The 18,751-nt window shown below is 32.2% G+C and overlaps 1 protein-coding gene across 2 annotated transcripts; it reads left to right on the plus strand.

The window, feature by feature from the left end:
* The first annotated feature begins 413 nt into the window (after window positions 1-413).
* On the plus strand, window positions 414-16,866 carry LOC142352164 (EF-hand calcium-binding domain-containing protein 6-like). 2 transcript variants are annotated; one of them, XM_075404564.1, is made up of 5 exons: window positions 414-884; window positions 5,060-5,227; window positions 5,800-5,968; window positions 16,065-16,082; window positions 16,649-16,866. In XM_075404564.1, the coding sequence occupies exons 1-5, from the start codon at window positions 665-667 to the stop codon at window positions 16,857-16,859; spliced, it is 786 nt and encodes a 261-aa protein (XP_075260679.1). In that variant the 5' UTR covers window positions 414-664; the 3' UTR covers window positions 16,860-16,866. The 2 variants fall into 2 exon arrangements, with proteins under 2 accessions (XP_075260679.1, XP_075260680.1); XM_075404565.1 differs by lacking the exon at window positions 16,065-16,082 and having other exon boundaries at window positions 424-884.
* The last annotated feature ends 1,885 nt before the right edge of the window (window positions 16,867-18,751 follow it).

Below are 18,751 nucleotides of genomic sequence, written 5' to 3' on the forward strand. Positions count from 1 at the left end.
TATGCAAATGTAAAGTAACTTTTAGCAGTCATTTGCAATTCGGAAGTTGGTTTCTTTTGATTATAGAAGAACTCAATAAAACGGCTATTTTTCCAATTTAATTAAGGGAATTTCAGTTTAATTAAAGGAGCTTTCGGTGAACTTTAAAAATAATCTAAAAGCATTGAGGCAATTTTGCATTCCGTTCTTTTGCATGCTTTGTGTATTTGTATCAAAATCATGATTAGAACTACTTTTTCGTAAAACTCGAGCTCTGAAAAGTTGAGACCATTTTAAGCTTGTAAAGCGATAGATATTACGAGAACCGTGTTTGATCTTTTGTTGCTAGTTTGATAACTAGATTAGTTAGAACAAAAAATAAAAGTGTCTTCTGTCAATACAAATGAACAACATTGCGTTTGCTCCGGTTGAGACGTAATAAAACATGTGCATGTAGTGCACGTGCGTGGCTCTCGTAAAAATCATAAACCACCTAGTTATAAATACATTACTGTTCAAAATAACACCAACAAGCAACAGTAATCTCAGATTTACACGCGATTATAACACAAATGGTGAAAGCTGTTCCGTCGATGGCTATGAATCTCAATCCTTAGTTACTATTTATTATTACATCCTTGACTAGTTATTTCTTGTTATAACTTACCAATAACCTTCCCTAGTTATGTCGACCCAGGTTGATCGTCTGGTAGTGACACCCTACAGTCAGAAAGTAGTGCCAATCAGCAATGGGGTGGGTGCTAAGCCCCCGACTGGACGAGGGGGTAATAAAAGTACCGTGAACAAAACCCCGACGACCCTAGAAGCCACAAAACCTCACCAGGGAGGAACAATATCAGTGAGGAAAATAAACACAGGAAAAGATATGAAGCCAGTTCTTGTTGGTAAGTACAAATCAGTTAGAAAAAAATCTGGAAAAAATTGTTTCGAAGTGTTTCCTTTTTCACTGGTGGAACATATTTTTTTCCTATTTTCTGTAAGTTAATATTATATTAATTTTATTGGTTGGTCCGACCTCTGTTTAGTCTATGCAAACCAGTATAAGTTCATAAACTTGCATTAATTTGTTCATAGGGATTTATGAAAATAAAGAAATTGTTCACGGGGGAAAGCAAAGAGTTGCATTAACTTTAATGTGAATGTTGAATGTTTTACTGATCATTATTTTTTCAAAGTTCTTTCATCGTTTTCCACACTTTTGGAAGAAGAACAAAAGTATAACTTCTATGATACAAAAATGGAAAAAAGAAATTTCAACTCCAAAATGTGATGAGACCTGACATTATAATGTTCTAGAAAACTGACGTTATAAATATGCTTCTGACGAAAAGTGCTGAAAAAATTTAGAAATATTTTTTCTAGGATGCCGTTTTAGCATTAAATCATAGATCAATTATAGTTCTTATATTACTCAAATCATTTACGTCACTGAAAAACGGTGAAGGATATTTTCCATTTCTATAAAACATATTATCACCAAGAAAAAGTCTATCTATTTTTAAACACTACGTGAAAAAACATCGTCGCTTAATTTTAACGTACGAGATGAGAAGTAGCATATATAATATGAGATAAGAGGTTAAAGAAGTTTTTTTATGGATCGCTCGGTTGTAAAACACAGCTTGTGATCTCAGAAAAATTTGAAAAAATGTCATTATGAAGCTCTTAAAGAGTTGACGCTGAATTTAAACCGGTATTTAACTCATTTCGTAATGAAAAATAAGGCAAAACAACCTATATAAGCCATTCCCAACAGTTTTGAAACAGGTTAAAGAAAATTTTCATGCTTACGTTGCAAACAATACATGACCAAGGCCCGAAAAGGCAAAATTCAATAAGCTTTGAGCTTGGTTGAAACAAAAACATTTCAAGCATAAAATTAGCGAAAAAAATTTATTGTCCAAGTTTTTTAGAAATTACTTGAGACCAAATTCATAGATTCATTTGTTCTTGTGAAGAGTGATATGCGAAAATTTCAAAACCGCGCATTGTCTTCCTAATTAACAATCAGTATCAAGAGAGATATTTGTGAATATAATAATCAATTAGGCTCTCTTTCATTTCGGTAATTAGATATTGTATCCGTGCGATTCAAGTAAAATAAAGTAGAAAATAAGCGTTTTTTTCCTAGTATCAACATTAATGCAATAGTCGATAAAGAAAAGTTTTGAAAATTTGATTTTTTGTAATGAACTCTGGAAAACCATAAAGAAAAAAATGTACTTTCAAAGTTTTTTTCATTCTTTAAACATGTGCCTTTTTCAAAACCTTTTGAAATTTTTTGAAATACTGTTAGGATAGTAAAACTTAGTTTAAATTTTCATGGCTTCATAGTTGTATTTCGAACAAGTTCCCTTTTTGACATAATTTTATTTGCAAAACTAATTGCAAAAATAGAAAAAAAATCAGTAATTTATATATACTAAAAACATTATTGTCAGAACTCTGTTTTTTTAGTTTCAAATTTGAAGCGGTACCTTAATTCATTTGATCAATGCTCATAGTGTTCAACGTCCACCCTAGCCCTGGTGAACTTCATTGATGTTATCAACCAATATTGAGAAGGACAGAGGAATCAGTATAACCGCTTTATTGTTATATTGTTATAGTAATTACACATTATTGGGACCATATATTTTATAAGTGTTTTGCATTAACTATTTTATTGGGTAAATAATTTTCATTCCTTCAACTTTGTTAGATTTTTTAAAAATTTTGTCTTGTTATGTTAAAGCTGAATCAATATAAAAGCCCAAAACTTCATGAAACTTCGCCCTGAAACATCAAAACGTCAACATTACGAGCAACCTATCGGTACCAAAACTGCCAGTAAATGTACTCGTTTTTATTACCAGATTTTTAATTTCCTATGTTAATACATTGTGCGTGAGAAACTTGTTTTCAAACTTTGAGGACGAAAAAGCGGTTCCTTATATGTAAATTAAGTTTACTTTTTTTACGTTTGAGCTGGAAGTTGAAAAGTGAAAACTGCTTTTCACCGAAAAATATGTTTGACGGAAGCGCGTTCCGCAGAGAATATTACTGCAGATAAACTATAACGTAATCTCTCATTTTAGTAACCTTAAAATATCGAATTGTAAAATGGCGCGGCAGAAGGATTAGTAGGACTAAAAATTTGTAGCATGCGCTTACAGCCAAAAGTTAGTACTTTTCAAATGTATTTTTTGGCTAATTTTCTTCTTATGGCTTTTAATTGCTTTGTGGAAACCCATTTCACAAAATTTATGCGTTTTCCGCATTCAACGGAAGTCGGTGCCCCAAGTTGCTAGCCATATTCTTTGAAAGTAGTTTTAGTTCGGTACCGTTAAAGGCTCGTAATGCAAAAAGACTTGATTTTATTAAAAATTGTAGGAGTGAAAAGTTAAATTTAACCGTTTTTCGGAAAAGAACCAAATGAATACTGACCTTGAATTATTCCCAACACAAAGCGAATTCTAATTTTGAAACTGTACAAAGATGATAATGCTGAAAAAATTTAAACTGATGAGAACGGTTGAATAAGTAAATATTGACTCTGATAAAATTTATATCATAGATTTAACACCAATATTCTCACCCACGTAATATTGGATTAGAAACTCTAATTAGGGGCTTAGGTTATCAAAGTCACGAATGGCCTTCGGAAAACTTTTCCCAAAAAGGTATTTTTCACACAAAAATTCGGAACATTTGGTAAAAATAGGACTAAACTATCATAACCAAACATAGATAAGCAGCATATATACGGCTCATTTTTAGCCAATTTTTGTAATCAAAATCAGTCTATAAATAATTATCTTCTCGTGATAATCCAATTTGCGGAGTAAATTTGATTCGACGAGTGAGTTAACAGATCTCTGTCGTGGTACTGAAAATTGTAATAATTGTTTGAACTATTATACTCTGGTAACTATACTTTTCGTTAAATTAACTTAGCAAATTTTTCACTACTTTATCTTTTTAGACCTTTCCTTATAACTTAGTAGAGCTTAAACTGGTATCTAGTAGGAATTTTCTAAACGCTTCGATACTTGGCACTCATAGGCATTTGTAACTAGTTGTTCTGAAGGAACCATAGCCTTGTAATAATTAAGATTGGGTAAAACTTAATAGTTTTTTTTCGGTTTTCTGTTAATCAACAGCGTAATTGTACAACTTTAGTAACTTCACAATATATCTCTAAGGATCTGAAATCATACTCAGTGTAGCTTCAATTTATTAGATTTAAATTAGTTTAGTGACTAGTAAAGTAGTGATCAACCAATCAATAATTAGGTTAAGTTAGTTTAACGAACTGGAGGGCAGCACCGAGTCCAGGACAACATCAAGACGATTGATTTCTGAGAATCGGCCAAGCTCCTTTCTGGAGACCGCATAGTGAAGCCACTCTGAGGGTAGGCCTGCCTGCTCGTAGAAGACTTGGCAAGTTAAGACAACCCATTTAGTATGGAATGGTGAACCAAGTAGACAATTTAAACGGTCTGCTGTAACGTGAAGTACCTGATGGGCTATGTCTTAACGTTCTATCAAGTTGGTTAATAATCGTCGGGTTGTGTTGTGTAGTAAACACCGACGAGCTCTTCACGTCATCTACTATTTTGTTTTAAGTATATTGGTTGATCGATTAATTAGAGAGTGAATTGAGGACCTGGTGTAATTCTCAATCTTAGAGTCACCAATTTATTTCTTCTGGTAAAACATTTCTTAGAAGCTAAAATATCATATAACATAGTGAGGCATTACAAACATATCCTAATATCATCATCATTATTGGTATTGACTACAATTCTATAGTGCCTGAAAATACTTTCTTGAGGGTTTGAACGGAGGGCCTGGTATAACCCTTTAGTCTAGTTAAGAGTTGTAGGTTTGCGAAGTTACTATCCAGTCCAGTAGTTTTCTCTAAAGATAGATTCTAGGAACAATTGTGGATTTGCGAATAGGTTAAAACCTCCACCCTAAATATTCAGCTTCTATAAACATGTGGGCATTTTCTATATCAAGTTGATCCTTAATTAGAAATGAGATGAGTACTTGACTCTGGGATTATTTATTTCAGCCGGCAAAACAGAAACAGGTGTTCCTCCCCGTTTGGACGAAATCAACAGAAAGGTCAAAGAAGAAGTGACAAAGAACTTCTCTGAAGTGAAGAGATTATTCCAAGTTTACGACAGGGTCGAAAGTTTTCACGTCACAAAGGGCGACTTCAAACGAGTACTGACTGAAGGTTAAAAAAGTGTTCAAAGATAGTTACCAATAACGAACTCATATCTCTAATATTTTTGGCAAAACAATGTCGCCATATCTTTAATAAAAGTATGAATAATTTTTTAGAAATAAATTGTTCCATTCCCAATTTCTATCGCGTCAATCAATGTACATTAAAAATTTTATTTTTGAATAAATTGTGATCATGTAAAATGTGATAGAATACTTTATAAGTCTCTAAATATTAGTTATTCAGTTGTACGAATTATTATCGAGTAAGAGCTTATAAGATACTGATAACTAGTAAGATCGTATCAGAACTTTTCAATCAGGTTCACTGCATTGAAAGAGTTTTTATCTTGTCAGATCTTATAAGACATCTTTATGAACACAATTAAAATATCGTTTAGACTGCTTTGAACCCACATGCGTATAGGTCAGTAAGTTCAAGGAACGAACAAAAAACCTCCTATGTGATATAACAAAATTTGGTTTTGTAAAAAAGATGACACTGTCTACAAAATGATCTAAAAAATGGTGGCTAAAACTTCAATTTTTTTCTCTTTCCCGCTATTGTTGATGTATTTTCAGGTATGGGGATACGAATGACAGATAGTGAGTTTGATCAGCTGTTTGAGAAAGGAGGCGTGAAGGACATGAGGAACAAAAGTGGCTGTGTGAATTACGTCATGTTCATGCAAAACAACTTCGACAACAATTCAATGCAGGACTCCGCCAATTGGCTCAAACTCATGAGCAAGTTAGTACTATGACACCAAGTTACTTCAAACCCTATATATAATGGAGTGGGGGAGGGGGTAGGCTGTCAGATTATTCAGTTACCTATCTTAACTGTAGCCAATCAAATCGTAAGCGATAGCAACCAAACTCTTTGGAATATCAGTTGATTGGTGAGTTGTTATTCTTAATTTTTGACAGCCAACCGCTTAACAGTCAGCATACTTTTTGTTTTCGGGGAAAAACAAGAGAAAAAAAACACCTTATTTGAGATAGAAGAAAGGAAAAACCTCATTGTGATAGAGCTACAGCGTGAATCAAATTAACTGCAATTTATTTCGAGGAGTTTTATCTCCCCAGAAACCATACTTTTCCCTTTACACGTTTCAACTTGTTTTATTTACACTTCCGCAGCTCTTCCGCATGAAAAAGAATCATTGAATGATGCAGCAAAACTTAGACACAGATATTGAAGGGCACTTTGTTACTATTATTATTATTATTATTATTATTATTATTATTATTAGTATTATTATTATTATTATTATTATTATTATTATTATTATTATTATTATTATTATTATTATTATTATTATTATTATTATTATTATTATTATTATTATTATTGTTATTATTATTATTATTATTATTATTATTATTATTAATATTATTATTATTATTATTATTATTATTATTATTATTATTATTATTATTATTATTATTTGGATTTGTTGATTTCGCATTCCTTGGATGAATATACTTTTCACCATGCTTTCCTCGAAATGTTCCCAATTGCATAGTGCTGCATGCTTTTTTATTCGTGAGTGAAATACTTCGAGTGGTTCTCCTTCTTTTTGTTGACATCTGAAAAACTGAAATCTGTCGAATGTTTCGTTCCTTGTTTGTGTGAATGATTCCTTTAATTGTTCGACTAGTGCGTCTGTGGTGCATTTTTGTAGGTCTGTGTGTGGAAATCTTTGATGGAATATGTTTGTGGCGTGTGCTCCTAGAGATAGGTAAATTAAGCTTTTTGCTTTATTGTCGGCGTCATCCCATGGGATATTATCTACCATTGGTCCTTTATCTTCGATTGCTTTGCAATCGTTTTGCCAGTCGGTTCTCCTTTTTTGATTACGTTGTTCACGTTGCCTTTTTTCGGCCGTGGTTTCATCTGCTTGTGCTGGTTCATAGTGTGGTTGTGCTGGATAATCTAACTCCTCGATTTCTGGTTTGGGTTGTAGTAGTTTATCTACTTGAATGTTGTCCTTTACCATGATTGCTAGTTTCACAGTTGATATCCTTTTGTCCCAGTCTATTTCTGGTTGGTGACCTTTGTCCCAGAAGAAGTTAACTCCAAGGGGAGATCTTGCCATTGCTGACTGCGCCATGTCGTATTGAATAACCTTCGATATCAAAAGAGCAAGTACGAAGCTTGAATTATCAACCCTTTCTTGTTTTGCTTTTGGCGGAACTGCAGTTTAGCTTTCACGCTCTACGTGATTTAGACGAAGTACCAGTTGGCACTTGTGGTAACAATGTTTAACAAAGCTGTCACTCAAGTTTACAATATGGTTATCGCCTATTGGTGATACTCAACATTAACATAGCAACAAAGGAATATAAGTTCATTCCATCAGGAATATAAATATATGTAATATAGTTTAACAGTGTTTATATTATTAGGTGCAATACTTGGTTGTCAACTCTTCGGGTGGATCCGCCACCACAATTATTATTATTATTATTATTATTATTATTATTAGTATTATTATTATTATTATTATTATTATTATTATTATTATTATTATTATTATTATTATTATTATTATTATTATTATTATTATTGTTATTATTATTATTATTATTATTATTATTATTATTATTATTATTATTAATATTATTATTATTATTATTATTATTTTTATTATTATTATTATTAATATTATTCTTATTATTATTATTATTATTATTATTATTATTATTATTATTATTATTTTGTATTTGCAATTTTCCTCTGCAATTTTGTATTTGTCCTGTTTGTGGGGTTGGTAGGATCGGTACTCTGTTTTGTCTCTTAATGTACTGTATTTTTTCGAACCATGGGTTGTCGTTGTAGGTGGATGAGTGTGGTGATTGTGAGTTGTGCATTTTTTGTTGGTTAGCTTGTCTTCGTTCTCTTGCTAATGCATAGTTTAATGTTTCACTGGGTGTTCTGTCTTCTGATAGTAAGTCCATTTGGATTTGTTGATTTCGCATTCCTTGGATGAATATACTTTTCACCATGCTTTCTTCGAGATAATCCCAATTGCATAGTGCTGCATGCTTTTTTATTCGTGAGTGAAATACTTCGAGTGATTCTCCTTCTTTTTGTTGACATCTGAAAAACTGAAATCTGTCGAATGTTTTGTTCCTTGTTTGTGTGAATGATCCCTTTAATTGTTCGACTAGTGCGTCTGTGGTGCATTTTTGTAGGTCCGTGTGTGGAAATCTTTGATGGAATATGTTTGTGGCTTGTGCTCCTAGAGATAGATAAATTAAGCTTTTTGCTTTATTGTCGGCGTCATCCCATGGGATATTATCTACCATTGGTCCTTTATCTTCGATTGCTTTGCAATCGTTTTGCCAGTCGGTTCTCTTTTTTTGATTACGTTGTTCACGTTGCCTTTTTTCGGCCGTGGTTTCATCTGCTTGTGGTGGTTCATAGTGTGGTTGTGCTGGATAATCTAACTCCTCGATTTCTGGTTTGGGTTGTAGTAGTTTTTCTACTTGAATGTTGTCCTTTACCATGATTGCTAGTTTCACAGTTGATATCCATTTGTCCCAGTCTATTTCTTGTTGGTGACCTTTGTCCCAGAAGAAGTTAACTCCAAGGGGAGATCTTGCCATTGCTGACTGCGCCATGTCGTATTGAATAACTTTCGATATCAAAAGAGCAAGTACGAAGCTTGAATTATCAACTCTTTCTTGTTTTGCTTTAGGCAGAACTGCAGTTTAGCTTTCACGCTCTACGTGATTTAGACGAAGTACCAGTTGGCACTTGTGGTAACAATGTTTAACAAAGCTGTCACTCAAGTTTACAATATGGTTATCACCTATTGGTGATACTCAACATTAACATAGCAACAAAGGAATATAAGTTCATTCCATCAGGAATATAAATATATCTAATATAGTTTAACAGTGTTTATATTATTAGGTGCGATACTTGGTTGTCAACTCTCCGGGTGGATCCGCCACCACAATTATTATTATTATTATTTTTATTATCATTATTTTTATTATTATTATTATTATTATTATTATTATCATTATTATTATTATTATTATTATTTTTATTTTTTTGATTATTTTTATTATTATTATTATTATTATAAATATTATTATTATTATTATTATTATTATTATTATTATTATTTTTATTAGTATTATTATTATTATTATTATTATTATTATTATTAATATTATTACTATTATTATTATTAATAATAATAATATTATTATTATTATTATTATTATTATTATTATTATTATTTTTATTATTAGTATTATTATTATTATTATTATTAGTATTATTATTATTATTGTTATTATTATTATTATTGTTTAGAAATTTAAGGGACGTCAGCATAGTTTTAGTGACAAATGTTCAGCCAACATGAACTTTTTAGAAAAACAAGAAAAACTGCCGTGCGGTTTATTTTAAAAAGACACTATTAAAGATCGAGGCCAATTGTGCAAAAAAAGTGTGACAATAAATTCCTCCAAATTTGGTACACTGGGTTTTCTACTATTATCGAGGCAAAAAGTTAAGCTTAAACTTGATGAATCAATTGATGAAACACGCGTTGAAAATACTCTTACAAACTCGAAGTGCAGAACACTCTCAAAAGGTTTTGGGAAACAATAAAAGAATTGGTCCGAATATATTTTTCATGAATGTTGTTCAGCTTATTGTGTAGAATGAAAATGCGGGTTCTTTAGTCCAACTTGTCAGAAACTTTTTTGTTCCAAGTTTGTTGCAGTCAGAACTTGTTTCATTATATTGCTCTAATTTATTGTCCCAGCCAGCGCAAAACTCAAGTGTTTATTATTTATCAGTAGTCAGCAGCCGATTAGATTTTATATTAATTGTCATTTTACCCGAAATGTGCTGTTACTTTGGTTTGCATATGATACACTAGCCCTTTGTTTAAAGTGAAATTTGACATTGAAGGTGAAGTCGGAGATAGCATAGTAGCTGGGGTTTCGACTTTAAGTTGCTAGGAGCTGTACAACAGTACCATTGGATTGACCAAATTCCGACAAAAATTTTTGAGAAGAACGCGTGAGCGAAAGTCTCAAAATTCAGCTAAACCCTAAAGTATTTAGCTACAATGCTAACCTGATTTACTCTTACTTCATTCTATCGAGCTTAGTGAGTGCTAAAATGTCATGGTCAATTGTTCTAAGTTTAAAATGTCAGTTTGCGTTGTTTGACCTTTACTATTGGCCTCCTTATTGTCTCAAACAGCTTGATTTCAATAATTTTGTTCAATTTCATAAAGATTATTCAAGTTTTTAGGTATGTTTAATCAACGTATTTGACTTAAATGGTTTCGCCAATGTTATTTTGGGCATTTTCCATTCATATACCGCGCTTTTTGGAAATTAATAATGTTTGATAGCCCAAAAACCAAATTCTTAACGATTATGCTGTTGTTTACTTATAATGTAAACAATGTTCCAAGTTGTAAATCAATAAGTTGTTCAGATTGCCGTAAGGATCAGTTGCATTGTTTCTATCAGAGGAGTACTTAGTTAAATCTGAAAAAAATTCAATAAAAGTAATATTCAACGAGTTTCAAGTTGCAACTGAGACCAGAGTTTGAAATAATATTTGATTGATTCTTTTGACTGAAAGTTTGGGACCTAAAAGATTTACAAAACAGCGGCGTAAAGTTATTCCCGAAACGTCATCAGATAGCAGCCATAACTAAGTTTTTCTGCAGAAGTTATGATACAAAAATGATAGAAGGCACACAGTCAAAGCAAAAATTCAATTTGGAAAATTGTTTTAAATTAGGAAAAACACTGACTATTTCAAAATCGCTTTTGATTGAAGGCATAATTCCAGGTATTTTCTTTATTTTAATACAAAAAAAACATTATTAAGAAACTGACGTGTCAAATAATACATACTCGGCAGATTGCCGGAAAATAGCCGCCGTTGATTCCAATAAGCTTGATTGGAATTGAAAGAATAGATATTGAAAAAAAAATTTTGTATAAAAACATTTTTTAAGTCCGATTTATTTTGATGGCATGTCGTCGTTGACAATACCTCTGTTTCCTAGAGAGAGGCTATAGGGGCTACTATCAATACCAATAAGCATTAGAGAGAGGTAACTAATACTTATAGGAACGACGTTCAAATAGCGGGCATCTAAAATTGGGCTTAATGGGTTTATCCCGTTTCCATTTCTGACTTTAACTTTTATACTGACTCTGTTCATTTTGAATTGCTTTGCTGAGCAATTGATGTTCAAAATCACTTTTAGCAGAATGAGAGAAGAGAGAAACTAGCCTAGAGAAGTCAAAAAGGTTTCACGCAAAATGTTGAAAAAGCGGCAAAATGAGGTAAAGCGGAACGTTTTTTGTTTGACGAAGTAAAAAGAAAAAAATAGGAGCACTATAATAGCCGGCTGAGAAAATGAGGGCGGCTATTAAACAGATTAATCTTATTTAGGTTGTTTGGTTTCAGTAGGTTTTTGAAAAAAAATTAACTTGGAAGGATATTAACTTGAACTAAGAACATGAAACATTAACTTGGACTAAGGATATGAAAAACTGGGTACTGTATGGAATCGACATGGTAGTTGAGTCATTTTGAATATAATAACTTTTAGAAAATAAATTCTGAAAAGATCATCTGCCCTGTTTTTGATTATATTTCAAAATTTTACTGGATGAAAGTCTCTTCTTTCCGTTGAAAATCGAAGGAACCATTATTGAGAGATAACATTAAAATCAACGAAAGTTTATATCACAAATGTGGGAAATTGACCTTGCACAACATTGCAGTGACAACTTACGAATCAAATAAAATTTAGCTCTGATAGTGACCTCATTAAGTCTAACAGCTAAGACGTGGCGTTAACATTTTGTGAAAATGACCCTTTTCCTTAACGTTTCTGAAATAATGTTACAAAATGACCGTCTCTTCTTGTGTTGGCAATCAATAAACCTGCCTGACATAAAAAGATCACCATACACGACGAGATAAGTGCCGTATTATTTTTCACATAATTGTTTTAAAATAAACTTTTTGCAAAGAAGTTTTTTAATTGCACATTGAAAAAAAAACGACCCAAAACGAATGGCAGTGGTCAAGTAGGACGACAGGCAAGCAACTCGCACTTTGAAAAAGGGTCAAGTAAGCCAAAAATTTCGGACAAAACCTTATTATAAATTGTTCTAAGCAAACCGGTGCGTGTCGTGGTTTTGCTGCGAGAAACGCAAACCGTTTTTGGAATAAATTGCAGAGTGGATGAGAGTTATGGCAATGGAATTTACAACTATTGCATACAATCGGCTTAAGTTTACGTCGGCTTATATCTATTTCGGTTTACTTTGCGTTCACCAAAAGAAAACATTTTTTCCTTTCTGAAGATTAGAACGTATTCAAAAGACACCTAGACACATAATTGACTGATCTTGTTGATCTTTTGATCTTATCTCCCCAATTGATTGCATGGACTCATATTTTCTATGGATAACCTGAAATAGTTCACAACGACAACCATTTGGAACAAGGCGGCTCGGTAATGTGCGATGGCACATAAGGTTTCGACCCCGCCCATCCACAAATTTGGCATAATTGTCTACCAAATGAGGAACAGATAGAAGAACCCAAAAATTATTTTTTGCGAATCCCAAAAAAGCCCAAGTCTTTTTCAAAAAATTCTGTATCAACGATAAGATAGCCTCCAAAGCAAATAACTCAGTGGAGTAAAAGTTGATGCATTAGATTGCTGTAATATGTCAATATTAAGAAAGCGAGTCAAGACGAAAAGCAAAATCAAACAACAACAACAACAAACATTAATTACATCAAAAAATTTATGTCCCTCTTAAAAACTAAATTTAATAACAAAATCAACATACCGTCAGATAAACCCAAAACTAAACAAAAATAACTTATAAGTCCCCAGAAAACATATGCGACCAGTCCATAAAAAGGTTTGGTAACAATTATAAAAGAAAGAACAAAAACAGTAAAGTAAAAAAATTAACTTATTTTTTTGAAACAGTTAACTTCAAAGTAATAAATACCATTATGAATCAATTAATATTACCACAAATTTACGATCTCCACTATTTCTATAGAAGAGCATTAGGACCTGTCCTTATTCATTTTTTAAAGCGGCTAAAAAGAACAACAAAGAACAAACAAAATTTCAATTGAAACTTGCCAGAAAACGCTGTCAAAACCGTCAAGCCAATTTTTGGCACTCAAAATACATTTGATTGCGCCTTCTTCAAACAGCTATAATTTAGTACGTGGCTATTCATTAGTAAGACTAGGTAACAAGCAGACAAAAAAGCGAAGTGCTAAAGTATGTAATTTTTTTTTTAAACAAAATTACATTTAATGTCATGAAAGGCATTAATAACAAAAAGAGCTATTTAAATAGGGTCGTTTATTAAAAAAAGCCCTCGAGACCTGTAATTATCCAGAATATTTCTTGCATCTACAAAAAGAACGTCAAATATGACAAAAATCACATTAGTTTACTTTTTTTTGTGAAAAACCGGTGTCGAAGCCAGTAAGGTCATAACAAATTCTTTAAAAGATTTTGGGACACCAATCCCTCTTATTCCTTTGACACCCATAATGTTATATTTGACCTGTAGTAAACTAACGAGATTAGGTAACAAAAAGAAACATAAAAAGAACAAAATTGCGAAGTTGAAAAATTTTTTTTTTAAATTTTGGAAAACGATTGTTTTGATCGTCATGAAAGCCATCAGCTATCTACTAATATCAGAATATCGGTTCTTCTACTCTTCTATGAAACGCCAAAGAAAGCTATCAATATACAGGAAATTTCATACGACCGAAATGACAAAGTATAAATGACAGTTAGAGACAAAATTAAAAAATTCAATTGATTTCTTCAAGAAAGAGGCGTCGAGGCCGTTAAGACGATGATGTATATCTTTCAGAATTTTAATATGTTCAATTGTGTCTTATTCTGAATGCTAATGAGGTGACATGAGAACCGTCAAAAATGTGATAATGTGACAAAATTAGAAAACGTGAAAAACTGGCAAAAATCAAAACAAAGAAATCTGAAATCTTGTGGTATCAAAGCCAGAAAACAATAATTTCAGGCTTAAAACTGCAACTGAGAATAAAAGTTAAATAAGTAGAAAGAAGAAGCGGTCGTTTTTGGCTGACATTAAGCTGGAAGTTGTACAAATTAAGAAAAAAAGTTGAGAAAATGTTAATTAAGCCATTATTTATTGAAAGGTCAATTATTTTTAAAAAAAGAAACGACCATAAATTTTCAATTAAAAAACTTAATGCATTAGCTTGGAGCTGCTTAACAAGCAAATCGGTTGAACCTATCACTCCTGAGCTTTGATTTGATATGTTCTGTTTTTTATTATTAAAAAAAAGTCTTTTTTTTTTAAAAAAAAGACCGACTGATTAAAACCCGATTTTTTTTGGATTGTAACAGTCCTAGAATGGCCAAAAACAAGCCCTAATAATACTTATTGTCCCTTAGGAATAACTGATTTTTTGAATGTTGTAGATATAGATAATTTGTTAGTTGAAAACTCAAAATAAATTCTGCATTTTTGATAATCAACGAGTAAAGTTGGCAAAAAACGGTAAGGTTTTAACTACAGTGCACTCTCAGCGGACTCTGAAGTGGAAATAGCCCCCCTCTGAGTCTACTAAGATTTTTTGAGTGTTGTTTGGGGATGTACTGTCGGCAAATTTAATCAAAGTGGACTAAATTAGCTTATTTCGTGCTGTTTTTGATGAAAAAGTCTAAATTTTGAAATGTTTATCCAGATTTTTTGAACAAAAAAATTAAATCAAAGCAATCAACAATGCTTGTTCGCCTTCAAAAATAAAATCAACGACACTATTCTTAAAAAATATAACAAATTTTAGCAAAATTGACGAAAATTTAGGCAAAAGTTCCGGAAAATGTGAATAAAAACAACGTGAATTCACTCTTCTTTTCTCAGAACTTTAAACCTCGATAACTCTCTCTAGAAATCGAAAATTAAAAAAATCTTTTTAATTCCATATTCTACGCTTGATGAGCTTTCTAATGATACCAGTCTCAACTCTCTACGATGAATATATCGAGCGGCGAAAATTCACGGAACAAAAAAAACCCAGTTGAGTATATAGTTCCTCCCCCCTCAAGAGGGTCGGAACAATAATAAGGGAAAAAAGATCAAAATTTTTTAAAACTTTTTCTACAATATTTTAAATTATCTGCTTCAATTTTCCTTGATGCCAATTACTGATTCCTTATATATTATGGAAAGTTAGCACAGTTGAGCAAATGAAAGCGTTTAATATAGAGGCCTTATTGTTGAGAGAGAAAAAACCGATATCTTATACGTTCTTAGTCAGTTTTTTCCCACAAAATCATAACATCCATGCAAAATTCTTATAAAAACTGTAAAGATTGTTCAGCTAGGATTGCGTGCCATTCTACTAGGAACGCATCATTGATATGCGATCTAGTTTCAAAGTGAAGTTTCTCTGTTTATTTTGATACGCGTTGGTAAGGGTCAGCTAAAAATTGATTAGTCATCTAACTTTTAGCATATGAACTGTTTTATTGCATCAACTCCCCGACTCATATTGTCCAAGTTTTTTAGATGAAGAGCATTTTTTCGGTTGCCTGTAATTTCCAAATAGCTACTTATACAAGAAAGTCGTATGTATTTTTTAGTGCGCCAAAGTGAGATAAAAAAGTTAAGCAAAAATTAACAAATCGCTTTTGTGTTTTTCCTTCTTTAGACTGATGGTGGCAGCTAAAAAGGGGGAGCTATATAAAAAAAGCAAACATTTCTCTTGATTTCGACCATTAATTATGCTATTTTAGCTTAAACGTTATGCGAACGTAAGTAGCCTTCATAAAATTTAGCGAGTAGAGTTTTAGAAAGTTCTGCAATTGGCCTGTTTTGGGAACTAGACGATAGTCGATGTATCGTGTTTGTATCATACTCACCAGGAATAGATCACTGGAATGAAATGGCATTATACGTCATTAGGCCTATTTAATCTTTATTTAATTTACCTTTATCTTTATTTATTTATCTAATCTTTTCCCTCGCAACTGGGAAATAATTGAAATCTCTGTGAGACTACTTATTTAGTATCGTTACAGAAGCATGCTTTTCATAGAAATTTTCCCCTTATTTTAAACTTATGAGTAGCTTCATTTTAGTTGTAAAACCAAAATTTCAAATTGCACTTAAAGGGGGGCTCAAAATGCTTTTTTTTTCAAATTGGGTTGTGTTTTTCAATCTTCTCGATAGTTAACTTGAGAAGGTTTAAAAACGCAAAAAGTAATTTCCAGACACGGTTACAAAAGGAACAGTTTTCTACGCAGCATAGTTAATTAAGTTGCCACCTGAGTAAAAAATGCAAATCACGCGACGCGCATCAACTTCTTTTATTTGTTAGGAGGATGCGTACACAGTCCCCCCAGCCGGACGTGAACATGGAGCGAATGGAGAGAAGTCTGCGTGAAAAGATTAACCTCAATCTTCACAACATAATCAGAGCATTGCACCTGTTTGACTACAACCGAGACGAACATGTTCAGAAACACGAAATGAGGAAAATCCTGGAAAACTTCTGTTTCCGAATGACTGACAATCAATTTGACAGGTGAGGAACTTATAACTAAAGCAGGAGAGGGATTTGTTTCTTAACTTCTCCAGCCCCATCCCCCACCATCACCCCTGGTGAACGAAAATTTTGGTTTCATGATTATGCTGTGATCAAACTTCGACATCTATCTCCAAGATTTGCAAGATCTTGCAAGATAGCTGTCGCTTTTGGACTAGGGAGTGTGAACAATCGTTTTTATAGACATGCGTGAACATTTGTTTTCATTAAAATGAGGGACTGAACATTGTTTTCATAAAAATGTGAGAAAACATGATTGAAAATGAATTCAGTGCTGTTTGTTTTTTTACCTTAATATTGCTATAGATAACCTAATAAGAGGTGGGTCTAGCTATTGAAAGTTATATATGTCGTTATGAGAATTATAAAATACCCATTACAGACGATGGAGTGTATGTGTTTGTGTGTTTGTGAGTGTTTGTGTATGATTGTGTGTGTGTGAGAGAGAGAGTGTGTGTGTTTGTGTGTGTGTGTGTGTGTTTCTGTGTAACAGTGAAAGTGGAAAGCAGCCCACGACAAAAATGGACAAAAAAGTCTTAGCAGATGCTGCAAAAATATGACGACAAAAAAACCGTTGGTTATTTTTCTCTAAAAATTAATCTTTGGCAACTTTGTCTAGAAAGAAATGTACGAGACTGAACTAGATAAAAGTTAGATATACCTAACAATTAAAATAAGTTTTTAAGTTTAGAAATTTTTTGTATGTAAAGCGCCATGATACAGTCTTATTTTAACCGTAACAAAGAACTAAGTTTTTAATGAAATCTTTACTCAAGAATTACCCAAAAATAACTCCTAGGAAGTTGAAATGGTACGCTACAAAACAAATTTTTGACCAAAAAAATACTTACGTTAATTAATTCAAGTATGGCTTTAGAAACAAACGGTGTGTTGAAATTTGTTCTCTCAATTTTGTTTATTGAAAATATTTATTTTGGCTAATTCTGGACGTATTTTTGTTCAGCGTTAAGGTTTCTCAAGAAGAAGAAGAAAGTGTCATCCAATAGCATAAAAATTAAGATTCGTGCAGCAATTTTTAAAAAATATACAGTAACGCTAGAGGTTTCGCATTAGAAAAATCTCCTGGAAAACATTCAAATTCAGAGATTTTTTTTCATTTTTTTTTCAGTTTGTAATATATCAGGTTTTGATAAACTATATTTGCTACAGTAATTCTTACATCTGCTCGTGAAATGAAATAACAAAAGAATTTTGCGTAATAACAAAACAATTTTGCGTTGAAAGCTAATTTCGCCAAAATTTGTTGATTCTATTTTAAAATTCAGTTTCCTTGATGTCGCCAAAGTTAATCGTTCTGAAAAAATGGCGTTACAGCTCTTATGATAAAACAATTAAGACCCAACTTTACCTTGCCGCAAAAAAAACTAAGAGAGCCTTTAGTTGAGCTCCAAAAAAACAAAACAAGATCAAAATGTGATGAGATTTAAAAAAATGCTAACCTATGGCTGTTTACGAGAATCTTTAACTTTAAAGTAAACTTTGTGTTCCTTACTTTAAAATCCAAATTTCCGGACCATGCCTTTCGAAAACAGAAAATTTCAGAAAAACAAGCATCTCGGCTACCTATCAACAAAAAACTCAAAACAAAATTTAACAAAATCCAATCTCCAATCTAACATTTTTGTTTTTGATCACCGCTAATCTATTTGAAATAAAAAACCTGCTTGTTGCAGTTTATTGAGAAAAAGTAGAAAGTCATTTATATAACACATAATAACTTTTTACACACACATACACACGTGCATACGCACAAAAAATTTCAACCACACTGTTACAGGTATCTGCACTTAAGCGCAAAAGTAAGCTCTCACTATCACACGTGGTCACATATAAACGCTCTCTCTCTCTCTCTCT

Source organism: Convolutriloba macropyga, chromosome 13 (genome assembly GCF_964194025.1).
Source record: "Convolutriloba macropyga chromosome 13, txConMacr16.3, whole genome shotgun sequence".
NCBI classification, from domain to species: Eukaryota; Metazoa; Xenacoelomorpha; order Acoela; family Convolutidae; genus Convolutriloba; species Convolutriloba macropyga.